This window comes from Solanum dulcamara, chromosome 8 (assembly GCF_947179165.1).
Source record: "Solanum dulcamara chromosome 8, daSolDulc1.2, whole genome shotgun sequence".
NCBI classification, from domain to species: domain Eukaryota; kingdom Viridiplantae; phylum Streptophyta; class Magnoliopsida; order Solanales; family Solanaceae; genus Solanum; species Solanum dulcamara.
This window is the reverse complement of record NC_077244.1, coordinates 2,307,665-2,327,807: the sequence shown is the minus strand read 5'-3', so window position 1 is coordinate 2,327,807 and position 20,143 is coordinate 2,307,665. Positions and strand designations below refer to the sequence as shown.

Here is a 20,143-nt window from a genome sequence, read left to right as displayed (position 1 = left end):
TCCAAATTCTACTTGGGGATTATAGTGGGTATGTTGTTGTTGTTGTTGACTAATTAATAATCCAGTTTTGCTAATCAATTTAACTGCCAAGTTCCTGCTTTCTTAATGTATTTTAATTTTGGATCCGAACTCTTAAATGTGCGTGTTATATAATTTAGGATTTGAGTTGGATATTGTCTCCACTTAAGATTTTATGAAGATTGTAAATGCACCTGAGTCTCTTCAAAGCTATTTTCTCTGTTGTTCCTCTGCATGTCTCTCTCTCTCTCTGCTAAGAAGCCTTTAACTGGATATAGTGTTGTACCAGAGCCCATTGATGGTCTAACCAATGGTGTAGATGTCCATGTTGATGAGCCAACATTTTGTTTTGGGAAATCACCTTCGCGAGGTGGTTATAATGAAGAGAAGGCTTCTGGAGCCGGTGGATTGGGATAGGCTACTCCAGAGGTAGGTGTGTTCACTTGACCCTGAGATTCAAATGGGTTTTTCTTTTCTGCTGATACCATTCTTCTTTTTGTTTTATTTATCTTCCACACTAATTTCTGGGAGATCTTAATACTTTTTCCTTTTGTTAGGGGTTTGTTTTTGAATTAGTTGATGAAATACTTCCCTATTGGGTTCAAATATTTTGGGATGCTGATAATGTGGCTTATTTCTTCTGATCATAAGTCATTACTTTGCAGTTTTCAACTGAGGAGCTAGAAGAGCTAGTGAAGAAGCTTGAGAAACAAATTGAACGTCTCCAACAGCAACCACAGGTTAGAATACGTCCTCATTCTCTTTTCCCCCTATCTTTCAACACTTATTTATGTGAGCTTGTAATCATTCTCCCGTGTTATGGGTTTGTTTTAAAATTAGTCGATGAAATAATATTTCGAAATGCTGATATTGCAGCTTACTTTTTCTGATCATTGTCTTTACTTTGCAGTTTTTAACAGAAGAGCTAGTAAAGGAGCTTCCTATACAAATAGAAAAATTCAAACAACATCAACAAGAGCACGAGGACGGAGTTAAGCAACAGGTTGGAATTGAACTGTATACTTCTGAAAATAACCTGTTAAATATAGTTGACCACTGAATTTCTAGCAACTGGGCTCAAATACTTTGGCATGCTGATAATTTTCAAAAATAAAAATAAAAACACTTTATGCTGATAATACAACTTATTTTTTTGATCATTAGTCATTATTTTGCAGTTTCCTACAGAGGAGCTAGTGAAAGAGCTTGCTAAACAAATTAAATATCTCCAACACCATCAACCGGAGTATAACGACCAAGTTAAGCAAAAGGTTGGTTTAGCTTTTTTCTCCTTTAGTGTTTTTCCTAAATGCTGGCTTCTTCTATCTGATAATTGACTTACTGTTTTAACACTTCACAGAGTAAGAGGTCGGCTGACATGTTTTTTGACGATATATTTGGAGAATCACTTGCTGCCATTTCAAAAATGATGAGTCTGTCGTGGTAACGTCGTCGGAAATTATTATTATTGTTATATTTATTCAAACAAAATGTGAGTGTCCCTTTCTTTCCTACTGAACCCAAAATGCAACTTAAAAAGGAACCATTTATTGAAGTGATGACTGCAAAATGACTTTTATTTTATTATGTTTCTAGTTGAAGGTTATTCCCTTTGTCCATATTGTGGTAGTGCATTACTTGGTGGCAGTTTTTGCTACTATTATTCAGTTTAGAGTGTGATATCTATTAATCATGTATTGTTTGAACTCTATTGATTCTATGAATCCCTCTATCTTGTGCTGTATGCTCCAGGGTAAAACCCTATCCAATAAGTGAGAGAAAAAAAGAGGATTGTTCTGTTCTTTGTACTTGTGCTTAGACTGAACTGTGGGAACAATTTATTGTGCTTATGAAGTCTTTTCTTTGTCAAATCAGGCTGTTATAAGTAAGCTGGTTATATCTGTTTTGCAGGGCAAATGAGATGGTATGCCCACCGAGCGCAATTGTCTTCATGATAACTGGATCCTTCTTATTTGAGCTTTTACTTCAGAGCATGTTGATCACACTTCAAAATTTGTTTTGTTTCTCCCTCTTCCTTGATATTTGCGCATGACAGTCCCTTCATTCTGTTATTTGATATAACATACTGCAAGTTGGCATTGTTACCTCAAGAAAATAGCTTTATCCTTCTGCTTATTTTTGTCAACTTTTTCTGTAATGGCTGGTAACTTTTGTCTTAGTTGATGTTCTAATTCTCATTGATTTTTGCAGGATACCGCTTCAGAGAAATTCTTGATGGCCTTTATGAGACTGATGTTGAGAGAGACAAGACAATTGATCTCGTAAAATCTGAAAAGCAAAAAATTGAAGAGACAGAGAGTGAGAAACCTAAAAGGTATTGGCAATTCTATGTTTTTCTTCTATTTTAAAAAACTAGTCAGTGTATTTAGTTTTCTATTTCTGATACTGGTTTTTGTTTATCTCATTGCAGAGATGAAGTTGAACAGGAGGACTATCAAGAAAAAATTGCTTTCCAACTTGCTCAAAAGGAAGAAGAAGAAGAAGAACTTGCTATAATTAAGGAGGAGAGCAAAAGGCGCAGGCAAGCTATTCTTGAAAAGTAAAAGAATCAGCCTTCACAGAAGGACCAAGCTACCCAATCCGGAGACAATGGTAAGTTATTTGACCTGTGATTTTTGTAAAATATAATTCAATTCAGTTTTGCTATATTTCTTTTTGCATGTTATAGAGATCTATCTAAAGAGGGAAGGGTCCTTGGTTGGTTGTGTTCCAATTTTTTTTGAGATGTGGGTCTACCTGAAACAACTTCTCTACCTCACAAAGGTTGGGGTAAGGTAGGCGTACATCCTACCGTCTCCAAATTCTACTTGGGGATTATAGTGGGTATGTTGTTGTTGTTGTTGACTAATTAATAATCCAGTTTTGCTAATCAATTTAACTGCCAAGTTCCTGCTTTCTTAATGTATTTTAATTTTGGATCCGAACTCTTAAATGTGCGTGTTATATAATTTAGGATTTGAGTTGGATATTGTCTCCACTTAAGATTTTATGAAGATTGTAAATGCACCTGAGTCTCTTCAAAGCTATTTTCTCTGTTGTTCCTCTGCATGTCTCTCTCTCTCTCTGCTAAGAAGCCTTTAACTGGATATAGTGTTGTACCAGAGCCCATTGATGGTCTAACCAATGGTGTAGATGTCCATGTTGATGAGCCAACATTTTGTTTTGGGAAATCACCTTCGCGAGGTGGTTATAATGAAGAGAAGGCTTCTGGAGCCGGTGGATTGGGATAGGCTACTCCAGAGGTAGGTGTGTTCACTTGACCCTGAGATTCAAATGGGTTTTTCTTTTCTGCTGATACCATTCTTCTTTTTGTTTTATTTATCTTCCACACTAATTTCTGGGAGATCTTAATACTTTTTCCTTTTGTTAGGGGTTTGTTTTTGAATTAGTTGATGAAATACTTCCCTATTGGGTTCAAATATTTTGGGATGCTGATAATGTGGCTTATTTCTTCTGATCATAAGTCATTACTTTGCAGTTTTCAACTGAGGAGCTAGAAGAGCTAGTGAAGAAGCTTGAGAAACAAATTGAACGTCTCCAACAGCAACCACAGGTTAGAATACGTCCTCATTCTCTTTTCCCCCTATCTTTCAACACTTATTTATGTGAGCTTGTAATCATTCTCCCGTGTTATGGGTTTGTTTTAAAATTAGTCGATGAAATAATATTTCGAAATGCTGATATTGCAGCTTACTTTTTCTGATCATTGTCTTTACTTTGCAGTTTTTAACAGAAGAGCTAGTGAAGGAGCTTCATATACAAATAGAAAAATTCAAACAACATCAACAAGAGAACGAGGACGGAGTTAAGCAACAGGTTGGAATTGAACTGTATACTTCTGAAAATAACCTGTTAAATATAGTTGACCACTGAATTTCTAGCAACTGGGCTCAAATACTTTGGCATGCTGATAATTTTCAAAAATAAAAATAAAAATACTTTATGCTGATAATACAACTTATTTTTTTGATCATTAGTCATTATTTTGCAGTTTCCTACAGAGGAGCTAGTGAAAGAGCTTGCTAAACAAATTGAATATCTCCAACACCATCAACCGGAGTATAACGATTTAGCTTTTTTCTCCTTTAGTGTTTTTCCTAAATGTTGGCTTCTTCTATATGATGATTAACTTACTATTTTAACACTTCACAGAGTGAGAGGTCAGCTAACATGTTTTGTGACGATATATTTGTAGAATCACCTGCTGCCATTTCGAAAACGGTGAGTCTGTCTTGGTAACGTCTTCGGAAATTATTATTACTGTTATATTAATTCAAACAAAATGTGAGTGTCCCTTTCTTTCCTACTGAACACAAAATGCAACATAAAAAGGAGCCATTTATTGAAGTGATGATTGCAAAATGACTTTTATTTTATTATGTTTCAAGTTGAAGGTTATTTCCTTTGTCCTTTGCTACTACTGTTCAGTTTAGAGTGTGATATCTAGGAATCATGTACTGTTTGAACTCTATTGATTCTATGAATCCCTCTATCTTGTGTTGTATGCTCTAAGGTAAAACCCCGACCAATAAGTGAGAGAAAAAAAGAGGATTGTTCTGTTTTTTGTACTTGTGCTTAGACTGAATGGTGGGAAATAATTTATTGTGCTTATGGAGAGTCTTTTCTTTGGCAAATCAGGCTGTAATAAGTAAACTGATTTCATGTGTCTGGTTATATCCGTTTTGCAGGGCAAAGGAGATGGCATGCCGACAGAGCGCAATTGTCTTCATGATAACTGGAATGATCCGGAAGGGTATTATAGTAAGTATATTATCTCACATTTTCCTTGGATCCTTCTTATTTGAGCTTTTACTTCAGAGCATGTTGATCACACTTCAAAATTTGTTTTGTTTCTCCCTCTTCCTTGATATTTGCGCATGACAGTCCCTTCATTCTGTTATTTGATATAACATACTGCAAGTTGGCATTGTTACCTCAAGAAAATAGCTTTATCCTTCTGCCTATTTTTGTCAACTTTTTCTGTAATGGCTGGTAACTTTTGTCTTAGTTGATGTTCTAATTCTCATTGATTTTTGCAGGATACCGCTTCAGAGAAATTCTTGATGGCCGTTATGAGATTCTTGCTGCTTATGGGAAATGCGTGTTTTATACTATTGTTCGGGATAAATATTTGAAGGCTATACTCGATGACCCAACAAAAGTAGCAATAAAAATCATTCATAATAATGAAACGATGTGAGTTAATCTATTAATTTCTCCATTTCGTACCAACCTTACTTGTTTTGGTGGCCAAATTTTGTTGTTTCTGCTCATAATGTATAAAGCGGATATGGAAGAGTTGGTCATATTGAAGAAGCTAGTTGCTTCAGATCCTAAAGACAAGCGCCACTGTGTTCATTTAATCTCTAGCTTCAAGTACCGGAATCATCTTTGTCTAGTATTTGAGTCTCTCTGGATGAATCTCCGTGAGATCCAGAAGAAGTTTGGGCGTAACATTGGACTCAGCCTTGACGTTGTGAGGCTTTACACCAAGCAACTTTACAGTGCTTTGAAGCATCGAAAGGGTTGTGGCGTGCTTCATTGTGATATTAAACCTGACAACGTCTTGGTAAGTGAAATGTTTTGAGTATTGTATCTTTTGTTGGCTTGCTGATTCACCCACTTTGCATCTGCTGAGAGTATCTTTTCATTACTTTGTTTTTATATGCCTATGATGACTTTTCTATATTTAATTGTTAAGGTAAATGAAGTGAAAGACAAGCTGAAGCTTTGTGACTTTGGCAATGCTATGTTTGCTGGAAAAAACGAAATTACTCCATACCTCGTGAGCCGCTTTTATTGTGCCCCGAGATCAGTAAGTATCATTTCTCAAGATTTTCCATCTATTATTTTTTGATCTTCCTTTTCACTTTGCTTCTTTTGTTTGATGCTCCAATGATTTGATCCTAAGTAGTTTTATGGATCTGGGGTTTTGTTTGTTAATGTATTTTTTCTTGTTGCAGTACTTGGCTTGTCATACGATCATCCGATGGATATTTGGTCAGTAGATTGCTGTTTGTTAAGCTTTATGCTGGGAAAGTCTTATTTCCAGGTTGTACTAATAATAACATGCTCCGTCTTCATATGGAACTGAAAGGTCCATTTCCGAAGAAGATGCTTAGAAAGGTTCGTCTTAAGACATTCTCTGAATGAAAACGTTTATGATTTGAAGTTCATAGGCTTGTCAATAATTTGCTGTGGATAATTCTGTTATGATGATTGTATTATGTGGCGGCTTTTATAGTTTGTAATGAGTAATGACATGATATAGCTAGTATGGAAACAATAATACCCTTTGTTCTTCTTTTATCACATGGTGCATTTACATATCAATATTTTGACCAAGATCTCAATTTCCTCGCCACCGAAGAGGATCATGTTACAAAGAAGGTATGTCTTGTAGACCCTTGAGCCCGTCTTTTCAATCCCCGATAAACAACCCTTTATGATAAAGAATGGTAATAACTTTGTTGTACTTTTAAGATTTGCATGTGCTTCTATTTGTTTGCAGGCTATAAGGAAGCTGATTGTCAACATGAAGCCGAAAGATATCAGTAATTTCAGGTGACCCAAGTGAAGAATTAAAGATGTTGGCTCACTTCAAAGATTTGATGGAAATAATCTTTGTGTTAGATCCTCTAATGAGAATCACTGTTTCTCAGGCATTAGAACACTCATTCATCACGAAGAAGTGAACGACAATGATGATGTAACACCCCAAATTTTGTAAATTTATTATGTGGCTTTAGATGATCTTGTTTTTATAGTAAATATTTTTTATCACTTCTCTTGAATTTAAATTTGAATTTTGTTTGAAAGGAAGAAAAAGAAGACTTGTTATATCTTGTTAGGACAAAATTTCGACTTTAACGATTCAATCCTCTCCTACGTTTGGCGACGTAGTTATTGGGTTCGAGTTATTACTTACTCTTACCCAATTCGGTGCTCGATACTCCTCCCAAGACTCGATGCTCATAAAATTCTATCCAATCAGTTCAATTTAATCATTTCGACAAGTCTCTTTTGGACTCTCATCAATTCATCGATTCTATCACAATCAAGACTCCAAATCAACAATTAAGGAGACTCAAATATTTAAGTTTTACAAAAACATATATAACAACTCATACCAATCAACTCTTAGACCCAATCATAGTATAAGAATATTATAATATAGGAATCAATTCGGGTTCATGGGGATGAAGACATGAAACATTTATCAATTTCTCAACTTATCAACATCAACCTAACAAAATCAAGTTAGTAGATGTAAAACTCATTAGGACATGAATCTATCAAGAAAACTCAATTCCTATGAACATTTAACTCAAAGAAGATGCAGGGCACATGGATGAATTCAATCCATGTTATGAGCAGCCTTACATACCTAAATTGAAGAACAAATCAAGGATTTGATGGCCTTACTTGAAGAGCTTGAACGCTAGCCCTCTTCTTCTCCAATTCTTGCTCTCAACGTTCTTGGGTGTTTTTGGAGAGAAAACTCCTTAGAAACTTATATGGAGACGGAAATGGTGATCCCTAATGTAGTGGTTTAGATATAGGATGAGTGGGAAAGGTCCAGAATGCCCTTTTCTCAAGAAAACACTAAAAAAACGAGTCCAGTGGCTTGTAGGAGCGATAGTGGCACGTCGCGCCATCACCCAAACTACTGTAGCTAGTTTTGGGCGCGCTGCACCAAGCCCCAAACTAATGCAGCTAGTTTCGGGCGCTCTGCTGGCGCGCCGCGCCAAGACCTACTGCAGCGATAGACTTTGGTAAAACAGTCATAATTTTTTACTCCGAACTCCAAAAAATGCAATCTTGATGGCATTGAAAAGAAGACTCAAAGACCTTTAATTGATAGGTCATGGTCCACCCAATTTGTTATAATCTAGGAGATATGATCGTTTGAAATTGACCCTTATACGAACTCATACGAAAACTTAGCCGATAAAATTTCTTTGGACTCGGCTTGGTGTTAAAGATCCCTTATGACCACAAACCACATCTAATACACCTTAAATACTTAGGAATAGATCCTAACTCATATATACAACTCGAAGTCACCGAGTTCGATCTTACACACACATGAAGAATGATTTGGGTCTTGGCATAGAAATTTTCGAGGTGTTACAAAACTTAAGTTCTAAAAAACACTAAAACACGCTACAGAAATGAATAAATAAATACAAACAGAAAATAGGCTTTTATTTGAAGGTCTGGTCAGGCCAAGCCAGCACAAATTTTGCAATAGACCATTACAAACTGCTCTAACATGTTGCAAAGTATTCAAGATCATACCAAGATAAAGTTTTAGGATTACCGCTTTGGTCATAATATACTTTTGAGTTTTCAAAACACTTTAGCATGGCAATTGTTTGTGTATTCCTTTCCAAACATGACTTATTTTATAATCCTGCCCTTCAATGGCCAAGACAAGGCAAGCGAATGCAACAAGAAAGTATCAGCATGACATTCATAAACATCAGGTGCACTCTATTACGTTAATGAAGAAGAAACAAACAATCACAACTGACATTCAAAACATTCTAAAGACGAGGTTAAATTTTGACAGAACATGATTGCATCACTTGATAAACTAAACTTGGAAGGAAATAGACATGTTTTACTCCTATCTTAAATTGTCCACAAGATTAAATATTCCATAGACAACTGAACATATCTGGTAGTCAAAGATATCTGGTACTTGTGTTGGTGGGAGGTAGCATGTACTTGCTGAATAGTTGAAGGTGCACACAAGAGGGCCTGAACACCACCATCATTACAAAAAAAATAAAGACAACTATGATGAAGCTAATAGAAAATGATAATACCTAAAGACAACAATAAAAACAAAAGCCTGAAGATAACTAAATAGCACTAAATATGATATTACTAGACATGTATACACATAAGGGAACTCACCATTATTCTTTTTTTTAAAAAAAAAAAAACAAAAGGATATAGTCACCGTATTTTCACAGATTAAGAGTGAGATAACATCTGATTTCTAAGAAAAAGAAGACTGGAATAAAAACTCAAAATATCAAAATTGATGTACCTCCTCAAAAGGCCTGTGTAGAAAGCTCAAGCAACATGCTAATTGCCATCAGCTTGTACAATTGCATTGGATGCCATTTCTTTAGCAGGGATGATAAGGAAATTGTATCACAGCGATAGCGTAGCCGAATAAACCAAACAAAAAAAATATTCACTTCTTATTATTCGATTGAAGCTCTGGTATCATGTCAATGACAGAAGAATTCTCCCTTACAATGTCTACCAAAACACCAGCTGTAGTTGCATCAAATGAGAAGCCCCTTCCAGACATTTCCTTCATAAAGGATGTCATTTCACTAATTTTGTTGCACCTGAGAAATCCTTGCATAATGACATTATAAGTGACATTGTTTGGAGAACAACCGTTGTCTTTCATTTTTCTTAGAATTTCTGTAGCTTCATCCAACAACCCTACAAGACAAAATTCATTTATCATTATAGTTTATGTTCTCACATCCGGGCACAATCCAAGGAAAGAAAGTTTCTCGAAAACAGTATGCACTTCATTAAGTTTACCATTTTTGCACAATTCGTTAATGAAAACATTATAAAATGCATTATTAGTATATTCTCCACGTCTTTCTAACTTATTAAAGAGTGACATACCTTCTTCAATAAGTCCACACTTAAAATAACCATTGAGCAAAGTGACATGAGTGTATATATTCGGCTTGCTCCCTACAAATAGCATCTCAGCGTAAATTTGTTTTGCTTCACCAGTTCTTCCAACTTAATACAGACCTTGCAAGATGGTATTATAGGTTAACAATATTAGGTTTTGATTCTTTTCTAGAAATTTCACAAAACAATTGCATGGCCTCAAGTACAGATATAAATTAATCATCATCCAACAGAAACATGAATAAGTTCATGGACATGCAACGAAAACACAAGCCGGAGGGCCAAAGCTCAGATGAATAATTAGTTTTATTGAAACTGCACAATATTAGCTATTCTTGGAGACACCTTGACTTGTGATAATTTTGCAGGTTATTACTCCCGGGGCCTCAACAAGGGGCTATTTGACAAATACAACAATAATCGGTAGAGGAAATTCAGGGTCGCTCTCTGTTGTCCACAAATTATGTGGGGTGGTGGAAGGTCAGTGAAGTCCATTGACATCTCATTCACTTTTGTGTTTTTCTTGATAGTAGCTATCTGTATGGACATAATGCATATTAATTAGTTAGGAAAAAACATGACAGATAGAAGAGCATATGTTGTGAGGTAATATTTACATGGTCCTCCAGAAGTTCGTTTTCTTCTCGCAGCAGTTTTTCCTGCAAAAAGGAGTATCATGTGCAGTCTATTGGAAAATTTCACATGACATTAATTCATCCTAAAACAATTAAAGATATCTGATGACAACTGTTGTTTACAAAGATACATAGAACTGTAGAAATCAGGGATGCCTATTAATTCCGTCGACTTGAAGGATCAAAGACAATTCTATGAGATTTGATCAAAAGAGATGCCTAGAGTATTAAGTCCAATAGTCAATTAAGTATAGATGCCTAGTGTATTAAGTCCAATAGTCAATTAAGTCTTAACATACTTTAGAGTCTATTAAGAAACTGACAAGGACAAGTGGATGTTTTGTGCTTTTTCCACAATAAGCTAATTGACTATATTAAGCTTACGGAATTTTGACATTAGCATAGCATGCAAGCCTGGTGACTAGTCCTCAGTTAAAACCAAGGATGTATATTTGACCCTTTTAAAATACTTATGTATTTATTTCCAATAGAAAATGTGTCTTATTTTATGAACATGCATTCATCTCAGTTAGTTAGAACTCTAAACCCAAAATTAAGTTCTAAAAAACACTAAAAACATGTTACAGAAACGAATAAATAAATCCAAACAGAAAATAGCCTTTTAATTTTTATTTGAAGGTCAAAATTTGCAATAAACCACTACAAACTGCTCTAACATGTTGCAAAGTACTCAAGATCATAGCAAGATGAAGTTTTAAGGATTACCTCTTCGGTCATAACATCCTTTGACTTTTGTTGACTTGAATGATCTTCTACTATGATTTTCTTGAGATAATCTGGTTTAACAGAGTTAATGAAATAGAGGTGAGAAGAAGGAATAAAAAGAAAGAGAAGAACAAATGGCATTTATTAAATTTGCATCTAACTACGATCTTGCAAATACTACAAAGTAGAAACTGGTATTTGTGTTGGTGGGAGGTAGCATGTACTTGCTGAATAGTTGAAGGTACACATAGGAGGGCCCGAACACCACCGTCATTAAAAAAAATAAAAACAACTATGATGAAGCTAACACGTGGAGACATGAACATGGATGTCACGACCCAAAAACTGAGGTCATGATGACACACATCTCAAAACCCAATCTGATGTGTAACCCTAAAAATAAAACTCATACAAGACTCCCAAAGGGGAAAGTGATGCCACGATTTAAATAAAAAGAAAAAAAAAAAAGAAATTATCCCAAAACCTGGTGTCATAAGTATAAAGAGCATCTAATACAAGGTTCGAATCTGAAGATACAACATAAGTCTCTGAATGATACAAAAGACTGAAAAATAAAGATAGACTAGTGACGATCCGAATTCTAGGACCTCACCACTAATCTGAGAATACACAATCCGCTAGAATATTAACTGCCACGTGGGGTACCCCGACTAGTATCTGCATCAAAAAGGGACACAGAAGTAGGGGTGAGTACAATTCACATGTACTCAGTAGGTTTTAGCTGACTGAGTATAAGGAATTAATCAAACCTATGAAATAAACTAAGGAACGCTTCCACCTGCATACAGAAAAGTCCCACTTCGGCATCGGTGCTGCCAGTTTATATATATATTGGCACGAGTAAAGTAAACCCATAATAACAGCTCATAATCACAATTAATCAGATAATTCAAGCAGCACAGATATCAATGCAATGCAATGCAATATGATGATGCAATGATGTGGTGGTACGGTGGAATCAAGACTATCGCACAGCCTGTCGTATACACCTGCCGAGCTGTGCTACCAAGCAGGACCCATGGGGGTCTCGCAGACCATATACCTCAATCACAATATCTCATTATCCTTGCCACCTCCTCGTGGTCAAGGGATCACAATGCATCCACTACCCTGCCGGAAAACTGCCTCGGTCAGGGACTCAAGATACAAAGGTTAGGATCACAATGCATCCACTACCCTGCCGGAAAACTGCCTCGGTCAGGGACTCAAGATACAAAGGTTGGGATCACAATGTATCCACTACCCTGCCGGAAAACTGCCTCGGTCAGGGACTCAAGATACAAAGGTTGGGATCACAATGCATCCACTACCCTGCCGGAAAACTGCCTCGGTCAAGGACTCAAGATACAAAGGTTTAAAGGTGTTTCATTTTCTTTCTCAAAAAGAATTTTCATATTTCTCAACTTCCCATGTTTCATGATATGATGAATGAGGATGAATGCATCAAAACACATATGCATGGAAGTAATAATCAACTCACATGTGGTATAAGGTTCAAAGTTCTCAAAACTTAACCTACACATGATATTCACCCTCAATAAATAGTAACGGGAAGAACACACTTTCATTTAAATATTCACCCCTTTCTCAACAATATTTCAATACTCAAGTATGCTCAAAACCCCCAACTCAATCTCTCAGGCGGCATCACAAGTCAAATAATATACTCAAGCCTCTCTCTTAGGCAAATCATAATTCACATGCTCTCAAAGCAAATAAGATAACAAATAAGGCCCCCACACGGGCTATGTAATACAAATAAACCCCGTCACGGCAACACATTAATAAATAAGCCTCCACACGGACATCACAATATATATAACATTCTCAACTCATACTACAACCCCATCCCAAAGTCTATAACATATGAATGACTAATTACCCCATCTCAATCTCAAAGAAAGATAGCCAAACCTACCTCAATTGCCGAAGCCGCACTCGAATACCTCCACCGGACAAGCAACTCTCGAATTCAGCGCCCGGAATGACAACCCACTATCAACAATGAAACATACACGTCACAAGGAGTCCAATGACACCCATATTGATAGGTTTCGGAACCGGGGGTAAAATGGTCCAAAAATTAACTATTTTCGAAAAGGGTCAAATCTGGAAATTTATTGAACAATCCCATTCTATTGGTAATAAGGAACTCATGGTTGAAAAACCCATAAAAATAGAGCTCAAAACGAGTTGGAAATCACAATTTTCCTTAAATTCGGATTAGGGAAGAAACAAAGATTTTTGGGGTTTGAAACTAAAATTTAAGAGTTAAAATCGTCAAAAACTTAATGAAAAAGGAAGGTTTTAGGTCAAAAATCACTTACCCAACACTTTGCCTCAAAAATCTCTTCTCAAATCACCTCAAGGAGTTCAAGAACTCAAACAAATGATGAAAAATATTGAAATGGGAAGAAAGGGGCATTTTCTGCCAAAAAAGTTACTGTTCACGCGTGTTACTGTTCACGCGTGTTTTGTACAAATTTTCGAAAATCACCCTCAAGGTCATTACAATGGAACAATTTCAACATTACAACGACGTCCGCGCAACCAAAGTTCTCCTTTAATGAATCATCCCTTGGTAAGGATTGGGTTGATCTTGTCAGCTCTCGCATTCCATTTATCAATGATGTAACTACGACTTCAGAAAGCAGCAAGAAGATTGTTCTGGTAGCAATTTGTAAGTTAAAAGCAGTCATTACAAATAGAAAATGATAATACCTGAAGACAACAATAAAAAAAATGCTTGAAGATAACTAAATAGCACTAAATACCCTAATTTGTTCTATTTTGAGGGTTACACATTTTATTCTTAGTTTTGACATATTGTGAACATTGTGAAAGCATACTTTGGTGACTTTTCAAGATACAAACGAAATTCAATCCTTTATTCGTTCTTGATTCGTCATTCATCTTGTGATTCAAGGTTTACTTTTCTATAAACGTAAGTATTGTTTTATGAATTCAACATTAATTCTTGATTCATTCCTTGCGATTATGAGTAGCTAAACCCCATAACTAGGGTTGTGGGAACCATGGCACAATAATGAAGTAGGCAAACGTATAGGTGATTGTCGGTTAGTGTTTAGCATTGTATTGTAGTTTTCTTCGTCTTGTTTTCCTTTTAATGAATGCACGCATTAAAACTCGTCTGTATTCATGATTTGCTTAGGAGAGGGGTAGTGATTAGAAAAAGATAACTACAACAGATATTTGAAGCATAACCTGCGTCTAAGAACTTGAGTCCGGGTCGGGATAGTTTTCTGAGATCCAAAGCAAGCGTTAGTTGGCAATACACTCTGATACCGAGAGGAGATGAGTGAAATACATTTAATAGGGCCGGGAGATGTTTAGATGTACATAACTTGCTAGATTTTGTATACTACGCATTGATACGATATCACCAATACTTAGCGACTACTAAGTTATATGTCATGGGGAACACAGTCCTAGTTATTGTCTCAAATTGTTAACAATCTTAGGTTTTTATCCTATTACTGTGAACTTTTACTTATTAAAACAATAAATCCCCCATTTACTTTATGCATGTTTATTATTTTGGAAATACTGACTACAACTGAGTTTAAGTGCTAGTAGACTTATTTCCTCCGTATTCCCTGTGGGTTCAACCCCAACCTAGTTGGATTCTATATTTGACAGCGATCGCTTTGTATTTCTTAATTGAAGTGTAAGTTTAGGCGTATCACCAGTGTTGTTAAAAAGCGCTGAAGAGTTGCCAAGAAAGTTTGCCAAGACAAGGTATTTGAATGGCAGCATAGCTTAAATTCAAAGAGGTGAGTTTGGAGTAGACTGGATAAATAGTAGGCTGGCACGGCCTGCCAAACCTCACTCAAGCTTTTGAGTTGATTGCAGCCTGAAAAAGCTTGAGATATGTTTAAGAACTTCAGCCTGTATGTCAGCAGTGAGGATCCGGTACCATATTCAACCAACTGGGAGGCATAGCAAAGTAGCTATCGAAGTTTCTCGATGGACATAGCACGATTGAGCCGAAGAGTGCTTAAATGAGGAGAGCGAGAAACTAGATGCTCCAAAGCTGAGAAGCTGACCCCAGAAGCCGAACAAGGAATGTTAAGTGACAAAAGCGGTGTGCATGGAGATCTCAGGAAAATGACTTAAGCCAATGGCCACTGAGGTCTTCCAATTCACTTTCTCCCAAGTCCAGTTCACTCAGATTCCTGAAGCAAATTGTGAGTGACATAACTGTAGGTTTTGAGGAGGAGACAAATTGGATAATGAGGAAGCTCACGAGTGGACCGGCAGATCTAGATATTATTACGATTGCTGGTATGCCAGGTTCGGGTAAAACTACTTTGGCGTACAAAGTATACAATGATAAATCAGTTTTTGATAAATCAGTTTCTAGTCATTTCGACATTCGCGCATGGTGCACAATCCACCAAGAATATTTTAGGAGTTGTTGAATAAATTTTTTAGTCAAGTTATTGGATTGGTTCGAAATTGAGTGAGAATATTGATGTTGATGATAAGCTACGGAAACAATTGTATGGAAAGTGGTATCTTATTGTCTTAGATGACTTATGGCATACCACAACAGGGGATGAGTTAACAAGACCTTTTCCATACGTTGAGAAGGTAGTAGAATTATTTTTACTACTCGAGAAAAGAAAGTGGCTTTGCATGGAAAACGACACATCTCTTAACCTTCAATTGCTCAGACCAGATGAAAGATTGAAGTTATTAGAGAAAAGGGCATTTGGAAAAGAGAGTTGCCCTGATGAACTATTGGGTGTTGGAAAAGAAATAGCCCAAAATTTCATCGTCTTCCTTTGGTGGCTGATCTGATAGCTGGAGTCATTGCAGGTTTGGAAAAGAAAAAGACTTGTGTGGCTTGAAGTTCAAAATAATTTGAGTTCCTTTATTTTCAACAGTGAAGTGGAAGTGATGAAGATTATAGAATTAAGTTATGACCATTTACAACATCACCAAAAGCCATGCTTTCTTTACCTTGCAACTTTCCAGAAGGACAGAGATAATTCAGTCAATGTTTTGAAAATGGTACGGTGTGCTGAGGAGCAGACTGAGATGATGAGTGTGGAAGAAGTGATGGACGTTTATTTGGATAATTTAATTTACAGTAGCTTGGTAGTTCTTTTCAACGAGATAGGTATATACCCGACTTTCCAACTTCAGGACTTCTGTTTGAGAAAAGAAAGAAATGAAAAGTTGTTTGAGCATGACTTTCACGTATACTTGAGTGCTTGTTCTTTTTTTGATATGGATACAGATGAACCAATACTGTTAGCAGAGGATACAAAGTTAGAGAACTTGAGATGTTTAGATAAACTTGTGGTTTCCTATTCAAAAGATACAAAAGATATTTTCAAAAGGTTTTCCAATCTTCAATTGAGTCTCAAGAAAGCATGGGATTATTCAACAGACCGATATTGGTTCCCAAAATTGGATGTCTGTAATGAACTAGAATCGCTTACAGTAGGTTTGATAAGTACAAACACAAATGACAGTGTAGAGACAAATCAGCCAAGGGATTTTCACTTCCCATTGAGTTTGAAAAATTTGTGGTCGTCTGACTTTCCTCTGACATCCAATTCACTATCCACAATAGGGAGACTGCCCAACCTTGAAGAGCTGACCCTTGTTGACTCAATTATCCAGGGAGAAAAATGGAACATGGGGGAGGAAGACACCTTTATGAATCTCAATTTTGTTTAATATGAGCCAACTGACTCTTGCCAAGTGGGAGGTTGGGGAGGAATCCTTTCCCGTGCGTCAGAAATTAGTACACTGGGGATGTCGTAAGCTTGAGGAGATTCAGCCTAGTTTCAGCGATATTTATTCATTAAAATTGAAAGACTTGTAGAGAGCCCTAAACTTGAATATTCCGCTAAGAAAATTAAGGAATATGCTGAAGATATTAGGGGAGGGGACGAGCTTCAGGTCCTTGGCCTGAATAATATCTCGTTATTTAAGCACCATGAGTGAAAAGTAGTGAGCGCTATTACCTTGGGAAATATGCAAGTATAGATGGAACTTATTACATATTCCATTTAATTTTATGTGGTAGAGTTTGACTGGACACCGAGTTTGAAAAAGGAAGGAACTTCTAGTCTTAAACATGCCATGTCATATTTGTGGCTATAAAAGCATGTCATTAAAGGTAAAATGAGAAATTTATAATTAAATTATTTTCAATTATAGAAAGGCGTTGTACTATTAAAAACATGCTAAAAAGAAAAAAAGAGTGCCACATAAAATGGAGTAAGTTCTCTTCTTCTTTTATTCCGATTTCTTCAACCAGTGTAATTTTCTTTGCAGAGGGCGTGTAAGGAATACGAGATACAATTTTCTTTGCCAGTACATCAGCCTTAGAGGGAAAAGATAAATCCTCAGACAAGTCTGTTGTGGTGAATAAGAACTCTTGTCAAGTTTCCCCCTTTTTTTCTTCATTTTGTGTGCTTTATAGTTAAAAAACAGTAGTCTTGCTAAGTATTCCAAAATTTGTTCTTTCAAAATTGTTGTTCTTGTATACTCTCTTTTCGTTTTGGCGTGGCTTAAATTGTTTGTATATCATATGTTACTCCTCAAGTCCATCATATAGTACATTATTGCAAATCTTATTGTGTATAAAGCAAATACACTAAAAAAGGGCATTCAAAAAAGAAATGAAGCAGAAAGTAGTACCTATCATCAGTTGCTTCGCTTTCAGAACTTCAGTTTCAGGCGTGACCGTGATGAACCTGTTCTGCAAACCACACATTAATTAAATTGGCATCATTTAATGGAATGCCTATCTGAGATATACTACTCCTCAAATAGATAGAAAATGACAATACAGAAGATAACAAATAGCATTGGAAATGCTATTCCTAAACATATAATGTGTACACATAAGGGTAACTCACACTATTTATCATATCAAGAGACCAGTAATACCAGATTTTCAAGATAAAGAATAGTGGAAAAACAATTAAAATATCAGAAGTGATGTACCTCCTCGATAAGCCAGCATGAAAACCCAAGCAACGTTCTGATTTTCATTTTTCATCTTCCACAATTGCATTGGATTCCTTTTCATGTGAGGTGATAAACCGAAATTGTATCAAAGTTATAACATAGCCGAATAAACCAAGCGAAAGAAATATTCACTTCTTGTTTTCCACATGAAACTTTGGTATCATGTCAAGGACGGAAGGATTCTCACTTATAGAGTTTACCAATAACTTTGCTGTAGTTGCATCAAATGAGAAGCCCCTTCCAGTCATTTCCTTCATAAAAGTTACCATTTCATTTATTTTCCTGCACCTAAGATATCCTTGCAAAATAACATTGTAAGTGACATTGTTTGGAAGACAATTGTTCCCCTCAATTTTTCTAAGCATATCTATAGCTTCATCTAACAACCCTTTTAGACAAAATCCAGTTATCATTGTATTGTATGTTCTCGCATTTGGAAGCAATCCCATTGAATAAATCTTCTCAAAAATAGCATGAGCTTTATCGAGTTCACCATTTTTACACAATCCATTAATGATAATATTGTAAGATCTAATATCAATAGTTTCTTTCTTTCCAACCAACTTATTAAAGAGTGACATAGCTTCTTCAACAAGTCCGTACTTAAAATAACCATCAAGCAAAGTGTGATGAGTGCATAAGTCAGGTACTGGTCCAGTAGATACCATCTCAACAAACAATTGTTTTGCAACACCAATTCTTCCAACTTCAAACAGACCTTGCAAGATAGTATTGTAGGTAACAATATCAGCTTTTGATCCCTTTCTAGAAATTTCACAAAACAATTGCATGGCCTTAGCCAAATTCTTTTTCTTACAGTATCCATTTATTAGTATGTTATAGCTAAAAATGCTAGGCTCAATGCCCTTCTCTATCAAGATATCAAAAATTCTTCTTGCTCTATCTAGTCGACCACACAAACAATATCCATCCATAATCGCATTGTAGGTGATTATATTAGGCTCTACACCCTTTTTGACCATGTGTTTCATTATTTCCTCGGCATCTTCAACTTTCCCTTCTTTGCATAGTCCATCTGTTAGTATATTGAAGCTGCACACATCTGGATAAATATTGTGGTTCACCATCTCAGAGAACAAAATCTTAACTTTTTCCCACTGACCAATCCTACACAAACCATCAATTAATGAACTATATGTGACTACATTTGGAGGAATGCCTCTCTGCTTCATCTCGTTCAAAAGAGTGAAAGCAGCATCTAAGTTCCTATCTTTGCAAAGGGAATCTATAACAATGTTGTAGATATATATGTTGGGCTTAGTGTTCCCTTGTTCCATTAAACGGAGCAAACTTAAAGTCTTGTCAGTATGGCCCCTTTTGCTGAGCCCATTCATGACGGTTGCATACATGACTTCATCGGGCTCACAAATCTTCTCTCTCACCAATTTTTTGAACAATTCAACTGCATCTTTGACCTTATTTTCAGCAAAGATTCCTCTTAATAGGGTGGTAAAGGTGACAATACCAAATGGAATGCCATTCTTCAAGTAAATGGGTAACACCGAAAATGCACAATCAGAACGATGCATCAGACAATAACTATTAATCACACCAGTCAAGATGAAAACATTAATTGGGATACCCAATTTCTGCATTTCTCGAAAAAGAGAAAGGACAGCAGAGTAATGCTTCATACTTATCATATTCTTAAACAATTTAGAGAAATCGACAACTGAAGGAAGAGGTTTCATTCTAACCATTTGATTGAAGAGATTCACAGCATCATCTAAACTCTTTACTTTGTCAAAATTGCTACTGTTTAACCCAACTTTACCCTTTACTGTAATTGCGGAAGCAGAATGTGAATTAGGGAAGAAAGAGATAAAGGGAATAGCATTGCCATTTCGCAGAGAAATTCTCTTCATCTTCAATGGCTAATGGATGTGTCAGTGTTGCTCTGCTCAGCGTGCCCTAATGTATAGACTTTGTGCTTTTTGGAAATTTTTAGAATATTTGACAAGTAAAAAAGTGAATAATTCTTATAAATTTTTACTTTTTTTGTCGGA

The 20,143-nt window shown here is 36.1% G+C and overlaps 1 protein-coding gene, 1 long non-coding RNA gene and 2 pseudogenes across 9 annotated transcripts; 2 read left to right on the top strand and 2 right to left on the bottom strand.

Annotated features, from left to right (window-relative positions):
- Positions 1-252: 252 nt before the first annotated feature.
- Positions 253-6,734, top strand: LOC129898867 (uncharacterized; annotated as a pseudogene).
- A 1,776-nt stretch (positions 6,735-8,510) lies between these two features.
- LOC129901665 (uncharacterized) lies at positions 8,511-13,199 on the bottom strand. 5 transcript variants are annotated; one of them, XR_008769896.1, is made up of 8 exons: positions 13,021-13,199; positions 11,695-11,759; positions 11,082-11,152; positions 10,338-10,379; positions 10,066-10,257; positions 9,706-9,840; positions 9,101-9,510; positions 8,512-8,805 (listed from the first exon to the last, which is right to left on the bottom strand). It is a non-coding gene; the product is annotated as an uncharacterized LOC129901665 (long non-coding RNA). The 5 variants fall into 5 exon arrangements; XR_008769899.1 differs by having other exon boundaries at positions 9,706-9,777; XR_008769895.1 differs by having other exon boundaries at positions 8,511-8,805; positions 9,706-10,257.
- A 243-nt stretch (positions 13,200-13,442) lies between these two features.
- On the bottom strand, positions 13,443-20,071 carry LOC129900561 (putative pentatricopeptide repeat-containing protein At1g12700, mitochondrial). 4 transcript variants are annotated; one of them, XM_055975563.1, is made up of 3 exons: positions 18,093-20,071; positions 17,784-17,844; positions 13,443-13,769 (listed from the first exon to the last, which is right to left on the bottom strand). In XM_055975563.1, the coding sequence occupies exon 1, from the start codon at positions 20,000-20,002 to the stop codon at positions 18,245-18,247; it is 1,758 nt and encodes a 585-aa protein (XP_055831538.1). In that variant the 5' UTR covers positions 20,003-20,071; the 3' UTR covers positions 13,443-13,769; positions 17,784-17,844; positions 18,093-18,244. The 4 variants fall into 4 exon arrangements, with proteins under 4 accessions (XP_055831538.1, XP_055831539.1, XP_055831536.1 ...); XM_055975564.1 differs by having other exon boundaries at positions 17,784-17,839; XM_055975561.1 differs by lacking the exon at positions 13,443-13,769 and adding an exon at positions 13,776-15,298.
- LOC129900563 (putative late blight resistance protein homolog R1A-3) lies at positions 15,305-15,938 on the top strand (annotated as a pseudogene).
- Positions 20,072-20,143: the final 72 nt, after the last annotated feature.

Bases quoted from the DNA above. Each gene is read 5' to 3' on its own strand.
- LOC129900561 (XM_055975563.1), bottom strand. From the start codon at position 20,002: ATGAAGAGAATTTCTCTGCGAAATGGCAATGCTATTCCCTTTATCTCT.